The 17,282-nt window shown below is 38.6% G+C and overlaps 1 protein-coding gene across 6 annotated transcripts in view; it reads right to left on the bottom strand.

Moving 5' to 3' along the window:
* The window catches only part of ARHGAP10 (Rho GTPase activating protein 10), a 318,329-nt gene that overhangs the window by 117,875 nt on the left and 183,172 nt on the right, over positions 1-17,282 (bottom strand). For all 6 annotated transcript variants that reach the window (XM_038558962.1, XM_038558960.1, XM_038558961.1 and 3 more), the window contains one exon: positions 4,173-4,247. In XM_038558962.1, the coding sequence (XP_038414890.1) occupies positions 4,173-4,247 (75 nt within the window). The remainder of the gene's footprint in view (positions 1-4,172; positions 4,248-17,282) is intronic.

Below are 17,282 nucleotides of genomic sequence, written 5' to 3'. Positions count from 1 at the left end.
AGGTAAATTTGCTAATAACTTATTTGGGATTCAAACTTAAAAACATATCTGAGTTCAATCAGAATATAGGTTCTACTGTAAATGAGGAAGGAATTTTGCTTCCTTTCTGACCAAGGGATAACACCCTTACAGATTAGTTAACACTCTAACAAGCACAGATACAAACAGCTGACTTTTTATTTGGGTTAATGTTTCATAATTATGTAACCAGTGTTCTTTTTTTTGAAACTGGACATTTTCAGCCCCACCTAAACACAAAGTGCTGACACCCTTCTGAATATTGACTAAAAATACTTGCCAGAGAACACTGATTGAATGCATTTTGAGAATATGCTTTATAATCCAAAATCAGAATTTTTTCACCTACATTACTTTTCCCCCATCTATATTTAAAAAGCTGTCCTGCAAATAAACAAGGTAATTATTTTTTAAAGTTAAACTGCTAACTCAGTTTTATTTCTTGTTTTCTATGTTTCTGTCTAAAAATAAAATCACCCAGCCTGTTTTACAAGTTAAATTTGGAAATAACTACCAAATTCACCAACACACAGAAGCTACTACCACATTTTCTCACAATTCCCCCTCCCTGCTCTGATGTTTTCATTCTTGGTGGGGAGGGAGAAGAAGAATACCGACAAGTCTAACTCATTTTAGTTCTAACCTACCAATAATTGTTGTCATTAATCTGTTACATTCTCACCCCACTTACTAAAAATCCATGACTCACCCAAAGACACCTCATCTGATATTTCTCCCTTCCTTCCCCAAGTGCTCCAAGTCTCTATTTAAACAAATAAACAACTTTTACAAAACTATGTGTCAATGCATGCCCTCTGTTAGAGCAAAAGGGGAAGGAAAGAAAAACACCTGAAAAGAGAACGAAGACAATTGCTCACTTGGGCTTTAAAAAAAAAAAAAAACTTAAGAAGCTCGGTCCAGGAAAAGCTAGCAGACCTCTACCTTCTGCATCCAGGATGGAAGACAACTAAGAAGACAACTCCCATCACCATGACCTGACCTGGAGGAGTAGGGATGACACGTCTATTTAGAGAACTTTCTTAGGTCAACTGGCATTAGTATTTCTTGTTGGCAGAGGAAAAGGGAGAAGATGGAAGGGGGGAAGAATGGAAAGAAGTATTTTTATTTTAATCTTAAATACGAGGGGTGAAAACACACCAAAAAATGAGATGGGGGAAGAAAAAGACATGCAAGATACTAAGCATGCATCTTTTCTTTAGAAATTATCACATTTACACAGTGTACTCAAATACTTAAGACATTTCAAACGAACAATATACAAATATGTTACATAAAAATGGCAATAATAGAAAAACATCCAAGTAAACAACCCTCAAGAACTAAAGAAATCAAGTAAATGGAAGTTCTGGTCAAAAAATATTAAATGCCTTGGAATTTTCCTTCAGATATTAAATGCTTAGATTATTTCTCATCTCTATAAAGAAAAAAAGCATTACACACAAATTGTACTTTGAAGAATTGAAATTTGAAATAAACATTACCTAAAGAAATGGTAACTTAAAAAAAATAACTGCCTAGTACAATGGGCAAAATCATCAGAACTCACTCCTCTAGAGTGGAGAAAACATGGATTGGTTTAAAAGAGTAAAGCTAGGGCACCTGGGTGGTTCAGTTGGTTAACCATCTGCCCTCAGCTCAGGTCATGATCTCAGGGTCCTGGGATCCAGTCCCACATTGGGCTCTGGGCTCAGTGGGGAGCCTGCTTCTCCCTCTCCCCACTGCTCATGTTCTCTCTCTTGCTATCTCTCTCTCTCAAGTAAATAAATAAAATCCTTAAAAAATAAAAGAACAAAGCTAAAAATCCAGCAGATTCATCCAATTTTTTTTTCCCTTTAAGATATAGAACTCTAGGGATGCTCAGATGGCTCAGTGGTTGAGCGTCTGCCTTGGGCTCAGGAGTCCTGGGATCAAGTCCCGCATCAGGCTCCTTACAGGGAGCCTGCTTCTCCCTCTACCTATGTCTCTGTGTCTCTCATGAGTAAATAAAGATATAGAACCCTGGAACAACAACATAGGGAAGTGAGAAAAAATGGAAACAAAAATGTCCAGGGGAGAGGGTATATACAAATACACAGAAACTCTAAAATCCTTTTTTTGGAAGAGGTATAAATTGTTTTGAATGCTTCATGAATCAGGATAGATGGAATGAGATATCTTTTTCTTTGATGGAAAGAGGTATATTAAGGGAATTTTAAATTAGGATACAGTGAACAAATCTATTTTGTTAAGAGTCTGAGTAACAAAGTAACAAGAAAGTGGTATTAATCCAAAAAAACCCCAAAGTTTGTGATTAGCAATCTTAAATTCATCCTAGGAATTATTGTGGATTAAGTAAAATCATTTCTACTGTATAGCACCCACCCCCTTAATAAGGAAATAACAAACCAGTATATTTCCCTTTCATCAATTCTTCAACTTCCTGAAGAAATACTTCTTGGGAAAACACAGCATTTCTTTTGGCAACAACTGAAATCAGGTTTTGTCATACTCGTATCCCCGACTTCTCTGCTCGGAGTCTCATGGAAAGTGAAAACCATCTTCTAAGTCATGAATTTTTGAGGGCTTGGGTATTTTAAAACACCTTGCCAGTTCAGATTATCTTGAGACATTTCCCATGAGCAGAGGAAACTACCATTTTAGTTCAGGGATGCAGATCAAGTGGGATTTTATGAGATTAAAAACAACTTTTGAGACAGCTTAACACTTCAGTGTGGCCAGAGACACCCTTTTTTGAACTTCCCTTGAACATGAACAAGAAGATAATAAAAATAATGCTAAGATCCTTATGACCAATTTACTGCCAAAGTGTGCCTTTCAGCCAAAATATCCTCTTTTGATACCAATAGCGTCTTCCAATTCTAATCATTATTACACCATCTTGGAAATGAGAGAAGTGTTTCTAATTTTAAAATTAACTAAAAGCAGATGCTGTAGTCCCATTAAACTCTTCCAGCTGCTACTGAACCACTGGCAACCTGAGTCTATTTAATTTGGAGACCACTAATGGTAAAAAGGAAAATCTGACTGCCAAAATTGCACACCCAAGTTAAACCAGAGAGGCTGAAAATGAAAACATCTCATGAAAGTGAATGTATTCTAAGACAGCTCTCCAACTGATGACGGGCAAATTTTCCTGCGGTTAATCTCTAAAAAAAGGTTACTGCTTATTAAATCCTTAATTCAAATACAGCCAAACAAGCAATCCTACCTGCAACACGTCAGTTGATTTTATTCATCTTGGTTTATGCTTCCTAAAAATGAGTTCTTCCCACCACACTTTAACATGTAGGCAGGTTTAAATGCATTAACAGCATACCTGAGGGCATTGTTAATATTGATTAATTAAAGTGAGATATCAAGTTAATTAATATTTAGCAAGGTCAAAATGACAGATTGGTTTGACATATAGGCCTGCAAGCCTGATGAGTTATCATCACTCCTCAAGAGGCAGCCTGCTTTGGGGTGGGGAGAGAAGTGAGGTGCCTTACAGGTGGCACTAACCTGAGAGCAGTGTGTAATGTAAAAGCGCTTTGTCATTCATGTAATGTCTGGGGTAATGAAATGAATTCACTTTCTGACTTCCTCCAGTCTGCGATGCCAAAGAACACTGTGTTATCAGCACAGATGGAGCATGCATGGTTCTGGAGAAGAGCCTGGTGCAAACTACAAACAAGCCACTGTGAATACCAATGAATCCTGGAGAATCAGATCCTTGCTGTCAAGTGACAGTTTTGGAAGCAACATAAAAATGAGTGAGTCCCAGTGGTCTTGTCCAACCAAATGTACTGTCAAGACTCTGGACAGGCAATTTGGAAGCCATGCAAATCACAGAGGCCTGGCTGCTACTTTCCTGTGAGAAGCAAGCGCAAGAAGACATTCGCCCATGAGCCTGCACATTCTTTTTTGTCTCCCCTCATTTCTTATTAAGTAAAGAGGGAGTGGATAATCTGTGCTAAGGCAAACACTAATCTACTTCTCTGCATCAACTATCTCTGTTAGGAGAAAGCTCATCTAGGCAGTAGATGAACAGAATGGATTTACAAGTAGGCTGTACATTACTATGAAATATTAAGTTGTAAAGTCAATGAACATAAACAAATAATGCACGGAAAATGATTAGAAAAGAGGCATACCCAGCAACATACTCAGAAGTCTCTGGACCTTTGAACTCACCCCCACAACTCTGTACAGTCCTTGATCATTTATACCTATTGGAAGAGACAAAGAGTTAGCAAAATACAAGACTGTCATATTTAAAAGCTGGCAACAAACAATTGCATTCAGAATCTTTGCTAACTCACATTAGCAGCATTCCTGTTGACTTTAAAAATAACGTTCGACAAAAGCAAGTGTTTACCAACTTGTTTTAGCAGCTTGGTATTCATGAGTTATGGTTGGAAAATAATCTATAAAAACAATGTTCCATGTGGACAAAATGTAATGAGTCAATGTTAATGAAATAAGTTCCTTAAGTAGTACTCATGTATACCAATGTATTCTGTAGAGATGCATTATAACTTTTTCATGTTTGTTATGTTTACTTATTCTTGACGCTTTTCTTGAAAAGTTTTAGCCTCTTAAAAAATAACGTGGTGTTAATTAGTACACAGAAAGAAATCATTATTTGGATGATTCTTTAAGACCACAGAAATACATTCAAAACTAAGGCAGAACTGTTTTTGTTTCTGTTTTTAAAAGCTGTTATATGCTCTGTCCAGTGAGGAGCTCTGAAACTTCCAAGGAACATTACTACAAAGTATACATCAAAATGAACCAAATCATAGCATTCCCTCTCTGCAGAGCTGGGGAAACAAAATACCTCTGAGCACAACAGACAAGAAAAAAGGCAAGAAAATATAGTCGAATATAATCCAGCATATTGAATACATGGCAAGTTTGGATTCTGATTTGAATAAACAAACTGCACAAGGGCATTTTTGAGGCAATCAGGAAACTCTGAGTGACATTAAGATTAGGTCAGAAAATGTCTCTATTTTTTTAAGGTACATACTGAAAAGAGTGAAAGGAACCTATCTGAGATTTGCTTTAAGAGCAAAGAAGGGATAGATGGAGCAATTTTAGTAACATCTTCATAATTGTTGAGCCTGAGCAATAAGAATACAAGAGTTCACAATACCACACTCTCTACTCTTTTCATGCTTGAAATCTTCTATAATAAAATGATGACCTTTGAAAAAACATGCTTATCTTTATTTCTCAAAAGAGTTATAGCTTGCTGCCCATGCTTCTTTTCTGCACTACCAATGTTAAAGCTATTAAGAACACAACTGGCTGAAAGGAAGATGATGCCTCTAAACCCCAAAAGTTTCCAAAACAAAACACCACCAAAAAGGCTATGAAATTTGCCCAAGGGGGTTTACGGTCTTTTTGCTCCCTGTGTGGGCGATGAAAAGAATACCAGACAGATTGAGAAGGGCTGGATTCAGGTCCAGGCTCAGTCACTCTTGAGCTCTGAGACCTTGGGCAGGACAGGAGACTTCTCTGAGCCTTGATGAGGTATCTGAGATCAAGGACAGTACCTTGCACCTTGTGTTACAGTGGGAGGACATGGAGATGAAATTAACATATGTACTGTCAATTCTAACACACCGCACACATAAAAGCTCCTGTTTTTCCTTGCAAAAATAAATATTTACTTTCCTCTTCTCTATTTTGCCTTTCATTTGGTTCTCCCTAATCATTTTTTAAGCTTTTCAAATGTCCTATTTGTCTATTAGATGCTAAATTGTGTCCCCCCAAAATCCATAACCCTATCTCAGAATTTGACTGTCTTTAGAAATAAGGTCTTTAAAAGAGGTAACTGAGTTAAAATTAGGTCATCAGTGTAGACCCTAAGCCAATACGACTAATATTCTTATAAAAAGTTGGGACACACACACAGAGAAGATGATGTAGAGGCACAGAGAGAAGACAATCACCCACAAACCAAGGAGAGGGGCCCTCAGAAGAAACGAAACCTGCTGATACATGGACCTCAGATTTCTGACCCCAAGAATTCTGAGAAAACAAATTTCTATTGTTTAATCCACTCAGTCTATGGTATTTTACTATTGCAGTCCAAGCAAACACATACCTTCTCTCTCAATTACCTCCAAAGAGCTCAAAGAACCAGAAGAGCAAAGGCTAGCCCTTCAGTCTACACGCGTCTGTTCTAAAGACCATTCTATGAATGCTAAAGAATCAAAGCAGCAGAGAGGCACCTTCCTGATGGGGAAGCTCACAGACTCCAAGAGAGAGAAAAAAAATTCAGGTCAGCCCTGCCAGGACTTGATAAAAAGAAAATTGTCAAGAAACACAAAAATCAGAGTTTGAGCCTGTTACAAGGAGAAAAGACTGGGCCCCATTTCTTCCTTCTCCTAAAGGCCAGAAGGCCATGTCCGGAGAGTTTACGGAGAGTTTAAAATACCAGAGGATTTTTTTCTCAATACTCCTCTATTTAAGAAATCTAAAATAGTTTGACCTCGGTGCCAGAAGCCAAAAAAGCAAGTCATATTCTGCAGTCAAACAAATGTGCATCTTTGAGGAGGGCCTGAAATACATAGAGAAATGAAATAAGAATGTTACTTCAGCAATAATCATCACTCTGTGCTGGTAATTACTATCAGATAATTGATCAAGTTCAAATTCATCAACCTGAGAGAAGCTGAGTTAATTGCTAATGCATAATGGAAGGTGCAAGGGGGGAATGGATGCTACTCAATGCAGGTTCTACTTTTTCAAGATAAAATTTAAATAAACCTCATAGAAAAGCAGGTTGGAAACAGCATGTAATACACACACACACACACACACACACACACACACACACGTCATGTAGGATTTTGTTTCTTGTTACAATGTCCTTAAAAGCTCTGAATTAAGAAAACTAGAACATACTTTATGAACACACACATGTCCTATAAAGGACAACAAATAAATACATTTGAAGAATATAAACCAATCAATATGCCAAGTCACATGAGTGGGCTTATCACAGTCTCTCTGGCTTCTCTTCCACATTTTCCCCTTTCAGCCAAAGGAGTCACTGTTTCTAATTGCCAAGTATTAGAATTTTGAAATTTTCTTTGACCTCCTCTCTGTCATTTCCCAAATTCAATAGGTCAATGTGCATAGCTTCTTCAAACTTCAGACTAATCTCTTGTCCTTCAACACAGTCTTGAATTTTATACACTCACATTTATTAAGGCATCCCTCCAGGGAAGCACACACAACCATAAATCATTCTGAACATCATCACTTGTTCCTTTTATTTTCCAAATCACTTGGATTATCTAAATTCTCTTCCATCCCCATTTAAGAATAAGCCATCAGATCAAGTCTAGATTCCAGAACAAGTAGGTAAGGCATAAATACCTAAATATCCACAGTAAGCCCTACCTCACTTCCCCACATTAATTGTGGAGTATTCACTTGCATCAGAACAGACGCCAGACTATCATCTGCAAGTAACCAAATTCATTCTGAGGCAGAGGTCTCATCTGACAGAAATATTCCTCCTTTTCTCCTCACAAATTACTCATCTGTCAAATATTTATTCATCAAACATGTGTCAGGTACTGTTCTAGCTGCCCAAGATTCAACAGTGAGCAAAATGAAGTTCATCCAGACTACAAAACCAGATAAAATCCCACCTTTTCTACCACCAGCCCACAGTGACATTCCCTTTCTCTGAATGTGACTCATAATTATTTCCTCTTAACACTTGACTACATTTTAAAACAAGCCAAGAGTCTTTTATTCACAATTCCCAAAATCAAAAGCTGAATGCTTGACCTGACATCAGATTATCTATGTCTGTATGTTTCCCCAGTGTGAATATTCCTAATTAACCATGTTAAAAGTAATTTCCACACACAACCTATATTGTATATTTTACCTTTCCAAAACACATCCAATCTCATGATTTTCAGACCTGTGTCCTACCTTCTCTCCCCAAATACATAGAGACACGGAAAGATTACTAGGTCAATCTTGGTTTCTGTTTTTAATAGCTTTCATGGTACCTTGCGTAGAATAGTTAAGTACAGAAGGCATGGCCAGGGTGATTTGACTTGAAATGAACTTGGAACCACAGACACAGATTGGACCTGGTCCAAAACAAACATTACAATTAGGAACTAAAAACTTAACATATCCAAGTTATTACAATTCTTTCAGGTTATCAACATTCCCTGAGGTTATTATAAGACTTTCTAACTTTTAACAAAAATTTGTCATCTGATCAAAGTGCTATAGATTTTTTTCTCTTTTAATAAATAAGATTGTTTCTGTTAAGTAGTAAGGTAAAGGTAAGTGCTCTCCATTATCGTGATGAGCAGCTGCTGACAGCTGTCCCTGGGCAAAGTGAACAAGGTGAAATCAAATGTGTCTTACTTCCTACCACTTGTCTCCTCCAATCTCACACAGTCCTGTCATGGAGCACTAGCCACATCTTTCTTGAGGAGAAAGTCAAAAAGTGGGAATGAGTCAAGTTTCATCATCATCTCTGCCCATCTCTGCTTCCTTCTCAGAACCCAGATGATGTGTCACAACCAGAGTCTCTTCCACTTCATAAACACTTGCACAGAAGTAACGAACACCAGCAGACCCTCAGAGGCCCTCAGAGGTGGGCCGGAGAAGCAAAGGGGAAAATAAGATGCTCTGGGACAAAGAAGAATCCGATGCAAAAGGAAAAGAAAGTCAAAAAAGGGTGGATAATTTCAGTTAAACAACGGAGGTGGGGGCAAAGGCTGGAGTGTCTACAATGGGCACATTAATGGGTTGAGTAAGAAGAAAACAGGAAGTGGCATTGAGAGTAAAGGAAGCAGAAGAGAGAAGACAGGTAATGAAAACACATATGCACACAGAGGAAAGATCAACAAAGAACAGAATAAAAGGAAGGAGAAATTGGAAATAAATGAAAAGATTATGGACTAGGAATTATATGACATTTAAATTCCTATTAACTTCATAAAATATTGTGTACTTACTATATTTTAAGCACTGAAGTAGAATATAGTGAAGATAAGGTAAAATTTTAAAGAGAATTAAAATTAAAAGAGAGAACGTGGGACCAACCCAGCCATAAAATCTTGTCTTTTCTCTCCTTTCTGGCTTCAGGAGCAGATTTCATACCTGATAACTCAGGATTCTTAATAATTTGCATGATTCTCAGTACATGGTATACATTTAACAAATGAAATGGATGATTTAATGGATAAACTGAATAAATGATGAATAAGTTGATGACTGATTAATAGAGATACGGACAGAAAATAAAAAGAGACGAAAGCATTATTTATTAGTAGAAAAGACAGATATAACAATATAAAAGAGTAAGACTCAAAGAGGAACGTAAATGTTTTTGATAATAACAGGCACAAAATTATTAAAAAGAATTTTCCAGGTGTATGATTCTACAGAAATAAATGACCATATGCTATGGACCATCAACTACCATTCATTCACTTCTCATCTTGTAACCAGCAGAGTGCTTGGCATGGAATAAGGTAACTGATCAGTACGTGTGGAAGGATGGAATCATTTATTTGCACTTGGGCAAGCTGACAACAGGGGTGAAAGGTCATTAGTATTCAGGTTCACATTCACAGATTTACATCAAAAGTCTGCTGCATGTCATCATTAGTAAGGCATACACACACACACTCACGCACACACACACACACATGCACAAAAACAAATCAGGTTTACATATTCCACCAGCACTGCAAAGATGAATTCTCCCTTTGGCCATGTGATGAACATACAATTTTATGCACCTATAAATATTAATCATTGTTGAAAGTATGTTTTATAATTATATATATATATTATAAATATTAACTAAACTTGAAGGAGTCTAGAAAATAAAAGGGAAAAAGCACTACAGGTAAAATGATTAGAAAAAACTTGTGAAGAAATGACCCAGCAAGAAGGCTAAGGATGACGCTATAAAGGTGACTCCAAAAATAGCAACGATGAGGCTCATGAATATTGCTTCAGGTCATCAGTAAATTACAAAAATTTGATAATGTGTCCCTTACATCTATTTATAACTAATCCCCAATAAACACACAATTTACATGTCTATGAAAATACAATAAGCACTTTCCAGGCTATTCATTGAGCTGAGTCACATTTTAAAAATAAACAGGTTCATACACAAAGACACCCCTTCCCAGATACTGGACAATTCATAATACTTTAAGGTTTCTGTCAAAAACACACATTTATACTAAATTATTTTTAAGTATAAGTAGGCAGAACCAAGAATCATTTGCTCTAGTCCATCAAGGGGACACAACATTCAACATCACAAATTTAAGATACTAGGTTTATAGACATATAGAATTCTAAAACTTTGGAAGAAGAATGCATTGTTTTCAACCCTTACAATGAATTCAATACTACCAAAAAGGTAAGAAACAAATCTTCAGTCCTGAAACAGAAGATTAACTACAGCTACAGCTGATGGCAATATTTTAATCTTTCTAGATCTTAGTCTCAGTTAAAAAAAAAAAAAGTATAATCAGGAAACACAAGTTTGTTAAGTTTAAGCTTGTGAGATAAAAATTATTATGAATTAAGGTTACTGATACCCTAGAAACTTCCAACTCTACCACCACCCAGTGTACAGCTTGGCAAGCTGCTCAATCTCTCTGTGTCTCAGCTTCTTTTTTTTTTTTTCTTTTTGTTTTGTGTGTGTGTGTGTGTGTCTCAGCTTCTTTACCTGAAAAATGAGGTTAATGATGGCATGGGGTTGTCACAAAAATTAAAGGAGACAACATGTGAAAAGCATGTGCATGAGCAGCCTTACATACCAAGCATTCATTACAAGCTTTAGTTGAGCACAAAATTCAAAATCAGTATCAAAACAGCTAGGTACAATACACAACACATACACAAGTTGCCCTAAATGAGGTGTGTAGTCTACAGCCTACCTTTATACCATAAAGCACATGTTAAGAAGAGAGTCAAAGTTTATTCAATATGAATGGCTCATGGAAAATATGAAATTCCTATTCACCAATCACATTTGGAATTCCTCCCTAAATGAGGATTATTTGGGAAGCAGACAGAAAACCATTATAGACAGCTACTATCTGCCAGGAACTACTCGGCACTTTTCCTTCCTATGGAGTCTTGGTTTCACTTTCAGTTGGCCTCCGCAGGCTCTGTACTATGATGAATAGCCTCCCCACAAGCAGGGACTTTGAGGAAAGGTCTCATGACTCCATTTACATGGTCTTTCCACGCCCAAACAAACCAGAGTCTAAGCTCAGAAACCCGACAACTTGGTGCACGAGGGCAGCTGTGCCCACTGAGTCTGGCTGTCACATCCACTTCTGTTACTGCATCCTACCCCAGTGTAACAATGTGGACAAAGCACAAGGGAAATATCTAATTCAGGTCTAAGCCAATTATTTTTGAAAGCACTGATTACTTCAGGACTCCGCAGACACATCTAGGCTTGACTCTAAGACTCATCCTCTCAAATCCAAGTCTCAAATACAAAGGGTTTATTAGCTGCTACCTTGGTATTAGGGTCAGCACAGAATCTATATTCCTAGCATTCATTCCATGTGGCTGTCCTCATTTCCAGTTTCTAGCCCGCCCACAGGAGAAAAAGCATTTTTGCTTCAACCAGACAACCCCTAGACTTGGGGCTACTCTGTGCACAAACACCCAGTCAGTGGGCAGGGCGCCTCCAGCAGGGCTGGTGAGAAACTACAAACTAACAAGAAGTTTCCTCTCTCACTAGTAATACTTGAGGTCTCAAACTCCAGAGAGGTCTGATATCCTGCTGTCCCAAATCTGACAGATCTAGGTACAACTCATTCAACAGGCCCTTCTATTTCTCCTCATAGTGTAAATACCCTGGGGAAAGAAGCATCTCACAGTCCCTGGGCTCCCAGTAGAATTCAGCTCCCCTATTACCACTAAGCTGAGTTGTCAACCAACACTTCCTCTCACCTTACTCTACTGCCATGGGATAATTCTGCCCTCAAGTAAGGAAATGAGGATCCAAATCCCAGCTCTGCCACTTTCCAGTTGTGTGAACTGTTGCAAGTTTACCCTTAACTCGTTCCAAGCCTCAGATCCTCATATGTACCTAAGCCTAATAAACAAGATCAATCTCCTCAACCATGTACTGAGTTCTGTAGGGACTGAGTGAGCTAGAGTACATAAAATATTTGGAAATAAAAAATAACAAAAATAATAAAAAACAATAAAAATCATATGCCATTTATTATTAGGGTTTTAAATATTTTCAGATGCAGATTCCATAATGATACTATATCTTCCACTAAGAGACTTTCCAAGGTGTTGCAGAGATTCTCAACAAGGAGAATAAATCTTTTTGGGGCTGATGGTGCCCCTTCAGAAGTCCATGACGGAGCTTGTAAGAAAAGAAGGTATGACTTTAGAATGGTTTCATCTCAAATCTGGATGAGCACTTCAGAGAGTGACACTTAAATCTTCCCTCCTTGCTTCCCTTTTCTACTGTCTAGAGTTTCAAACTTCCTCTATTCTTTAAAAATTTGTCCTGGGGTGTCTGGGTGGCTCAGTTGGTTAAGCATCTGCCTTCAGCTCAGGTCATGATCCCAGAGTCCTGGGATTGAGCTCCACATTAGGCTCCCTCCTTAGTAGGGAGCCAGCTTCTCCCCCTCCCTCTGCCTGCCACTCCCCCTGCTTGTGCTCTCTCTGTCAAATAAATAAAATCTTTTTTAAAAATCAATAAAATCAAAACTAAAAATTTGTCTATATCCTTTCATTTATCTCCAGCATCCTTAGGAAATCAGCCTACAGGTGACACCTGGGTAGCTCAATGTGTTAAGAGTCTGCCTTTGGCTCAGGTCATGATCCCAGGTCCTGAGATACAGCCCCTCATCAGGCTCCATGTTCAGTGGAGAGTCTGCTTCTCCCCCTTCCTTGGCCCCTCCCCTCTACTCATGTTCTCTCTGGCTCTCTCTCAAATAAATAAATAAAATCTTAAAAAAAATGGAAATCAACCTACAGAGTGTCCATCTCTTCATGTTCACTGATGCTGAGAACACCAGCATTAAAAACTTAGCCTTGAATTTGTGTTGTAGTCCAATGCTTTCTAGCTGGGACTTACACATGTCAAATCATGTCTCTTGGCTTCCAGTTGCTCATGTAAAATGAAGAAATATTGTCTCATAGGGTTCTTGAAGAAGTACAACCTGTACAGCCTGACTATTCTCTAGCTTCTTGCTTCCACTCTTAACCCAATGCTTTTTTACTTGGTCCTCCTCCTGCCTGAACTTGCTAGAGCAGTTGTCACAGGTATGACTTTCTCCTCTTTGGAATCACATCTCCTCTGGATTCCTTTATACCACATTCTCTTGGGTTCTCCTCTAACCCCATGACTATGCTATGTCTCTTTAATTATTCTTTTTCCTCATATTCTCTAAGCCCAAAGATCCCCGAAGATTCTGCCCTTTGCCCATTATATTCTTGCCTCACCATCCACCTGGCATGACTTTCTGATACTCAAAACTTCGCCTCTCCAAAAATCATGCTCACCATCTCTTCTGTTACCTTCATTTTATTTTTTTAATAATAAATTTATTTTTTATTGGTGTTCAATTTGCCAACATACAGAATAACACCCAGTGCTCATCCCGTCAAGTGCCCCCTTCAGTGCTCATCACCCATTCACTCCCACCCCCCACCCTCCTCCCCTTTCACCACCCCTAGTTGTTTCCCAGATATGGAGTTTTTATGTTCTGTCTCCCTTTCTGATATTTCCTACCCATTTCTTCTCCCTTCCCTTCTATTCCCTTTCACTATTATTTATATTCCCCAAATGAATGAGAACATAATGGACAGACATAATGTTTGTCCTTCTCCGATTGACTTACTTCACTCAGCATAATACCCTCCAGTTCCATCCACGTTGAAGCAAATGGTGGGTATTTGTCATTTCTAATAGCTGAGTAATATTCCATTGTATACATAAACCACATCTTCTTTATCCATTCATCTTTCGATGGACACCGAGGCTACTTCCACAGTTTGGCTATTGTGGACATTGCTGCTAGAAACATCGGGGTGCAGGTGTCCCAGCATTTCATTGCATCTGTATCTTTGGGGTAAATCCCCAACAGTGCAATTGCTAGGTCGTAGGGCAGGTCTATTTTTAACTCTTTGAGGAACCTCCACACAGATTTCCAGAGTGGCTGCACCAGTTCACATTCCCACCGACAGTGCAGGAGGGTTCCCTTTCCTCTGCATCCTCTCCAACATTTGTGGTTTCCTGCCTTGTTAATTTTCCCCATTCTCACTGGTGTGAGGTGGTATCTCATTGTGGTTTTGATTTGTATTTCCCTGATGGTAAGTGATGCAGAGCATTTTCTCATGTGCATGTTGGCCATGTCTATGTCTTCCTCTGTGAGATTTCTCTTCATGTCTTTTGCCCATTTCATGATTGGATTGTTTGTTTCTTTGGTGTTGAGTTTAATAAGTTCTTTATAGATCTTGGAAACTAGCCCTTAATCTGATACGTCATTTGCAAATATCTTCTCCCATTCTGTAGGTTGTCTTTTAGTTTTGTTGACTGTATCCTTTGCTGTGCAAAAGCTTCTTATCTTGATGAAGTCTCAATAGTTCATTTTTGCTTTTGTTTCTTTTGCCTTCGTGGATGTATCTTGCAAGAAGTTAATGTGGCCAAGTTCAAAAAGGGTGTTGCCTGTGTTCTCCTCTAGGATTTTGATGGAATCTTATCTCACATTTAGATCTTTCATCCATTTTGAGTTTATCTTTGTGTATGGTGAAAGAGAGTGGTCTAGTTTCATTCTTCTGCATGTGGATGTCCAATTTTCCCAGCACCATTTATTGAAGAGATTGTCTTTCTTCCAGTGGATAGTCTTTCCTCCTTTATCAAATATTAGTTGACCATAAAGTTGAGGGTCCACTTCTGGGTTCTCTATTCTGTTCCAATGATCTATGTGTCTGTTTTTGTGCCAGTACCACACTGTCTTGATGACCACAGCTTTGTAGTACAATCTGAAATCTGGCATTGTGATGCCCCCAGCTATGGTTTTCTTTTTTTAAATTCCCCTGGCTATTTGGGGTCTTTTCTGATTCCACACAAATCTTAAAATAATTTGTTCTAACTCACTGAAGAAAGACCAATATCCCTGATGAACATGGATGCAAAAATTATCAACAAGATACTAGCCAATAGGATCCAACAATACATTAAGAAAATTACTCACCATGATCAAGTAGGATTTATTCCCGGGACACAAGGCTGGTTCAACACTCGTAAAACAATCAATGTGATTCATCATATCAGCAAGAGAAAAACCAAGAACGATATGATCCTCTCAATAGATGCAGAGAAAGCATTTGACAAAATACAGCATCCATTCCTGATCAAAACTCTTCAGAGTGTAGGGATAGAGGGAACATTCCTCAACATCTTAAAAGCCATCTACGAAAAGCCCACAGCAAATATCATTCTCAATGGGGAAGCACTGGGAGCCTTTCCCCTAAGATCAGGAACAAGACAGGGATGTTGCCTTCATTTTATTTCTGACAGAAATGTCATAGGCACCTTGAATTCATATCAAAAACCAATCCCAATGCCTATATTCCTCCCAAACCTACTGTTCATCCTTCATTCTCTGTCTTAACTAAAGATGTCTTCTTCATCTACCTTGGCTGGAAAGCTTACAGTTTACCTTCCCTTTTCCCCACCTTCTACATCCAACATGTCATCAGATTCTGGTTTTCTGCCAAGTTTCTCATCGTATCAACTCCTTCTTTCCATTGCCGATGCCCTAGTTTAAACCTCTATCAGCTCTTAAGTGAATTATTTCTAAAATCTAACCAGCCATCCTGCCTGCCATCCCCCCATCCCACCTGATCCCATTAAATTTACTTCCTCCCATTAAAAAATGTGAACACACTTCTGCTCAAATCTGTCCACATGTCACCACTACCTATTGAACTGAAGCAAATGTGCATGCAGCTCAGTGCCTGGGATCGGCCACACCTGGGCCTCGACTGCTCACAGAGCATCTTGTCACATGCCCACCCCCTCTGCGAGCAATACCCCAAGGGCAAGATCTGTTCCAGTATCTCCCTCTGGAGCAAAGAACAGGTTTACTTGCAGCCTTAGAATATAGAGAGAGTATCTTCATCTAGAAAAAAAAAAAGGTAGGCATGCTTGCTGGCCATAATAAAGACTCAAGTTTCCTAAGTTCAGAGTTTTTCCTCTTATAATATAGCCCACTATGTGTGCAGATATCACCTGACCCTCTCTGCAGTGCCCTTGGGAAACAGGGATGAGTGATCAACACAAAATCTAATACTCTGGCTACTGAGAGTAATAAACTGTCCTTCATCTCTGATCCAGGAGCCTTAAGTCTTCTACTAGAATCTATGAAACTACAAAATAACTCAGTCACATGAAAGCATAAAATCAGGCCCTTCACTAGAAGGCCTTGAAACTAGGTTGAAGCTAATCTTCAAGAAAAGGAACCATATCTCCACCATTTTTTTCTCCAATATCTTTCCTGTAGGAAACACTCAAAAAGAATTGACTAAAGCCCTTCTAACATGTACATGCCCAGGAATATGTAGGTATTAAATAAGCTGGAATGGATGGGACAGTTTAAATAAAAGTACACTTCATTTTCAAACTCACCCATGCAGCTCAAGCTTTAGTCACAAAATTTTACTTACATAAATCAGAAAAGAGACTCAAACTCAAGGTAGAAGTTGGCTGCTGTTTTTTGTAAGACTCCTTTTCCTCCCTTCTCTGCAGAGATCAGAACATCAGGAAAGGCCTAAAGGTGTCTCACTGCTGCCACCTGCCTCTCTACCTCAGAGCAGCTGCAGCATCAGAGACTAAACCAATTCTGGGCAACTCTAGGCAATCTCTGTTTTTTTTGGGGGGGGGCGAGAGGGGTGGGGGTAGCTTGAAGTTATCTAAAAGCCATGGTCTTCTTCCTAAGGCTCTTTCCTTTCTTCACCACCTGCCAGCCACATTCCTGCTCAAGCGCCCACAAGACACTGAGGAACAGAAGATTGAAAGCCAAAGCAGTTACTATTGCAGCTTGTTACAAGCACCACATTAAATTACTAAAGTGAACTCAAGGGATTTATTTCCCTATGTGAATTACTATTTAAAAAAAAACTAAACTAAGTTTCTCAGTGCTCCCAGAGCCTCGAATCAATAACAGAACTACTTAACCGTGATTGTCCTCAAT

The sequence above is a fragment of the Canis lupus genome, chromosome 15 (assembly GCF_011100685.1).
Source record: "Canis lupus familiaris isolate Mischka breed German Shepherd chromosome 15, alternate assembly UU_Cfam_GSD_1.0, whole genome shotgun sequence".
Taxonomy (NCBI): Eukaryota; Metazoa; Chordata; class Mammalia; order Carnivora; family Canidae; genus Canis; species Canis lupus.
The sequence above is the reverse complement of the archived record's forward strand: the minus strand, read 5'-3'. Positions and strand labels throughout refer to the sequence as shown.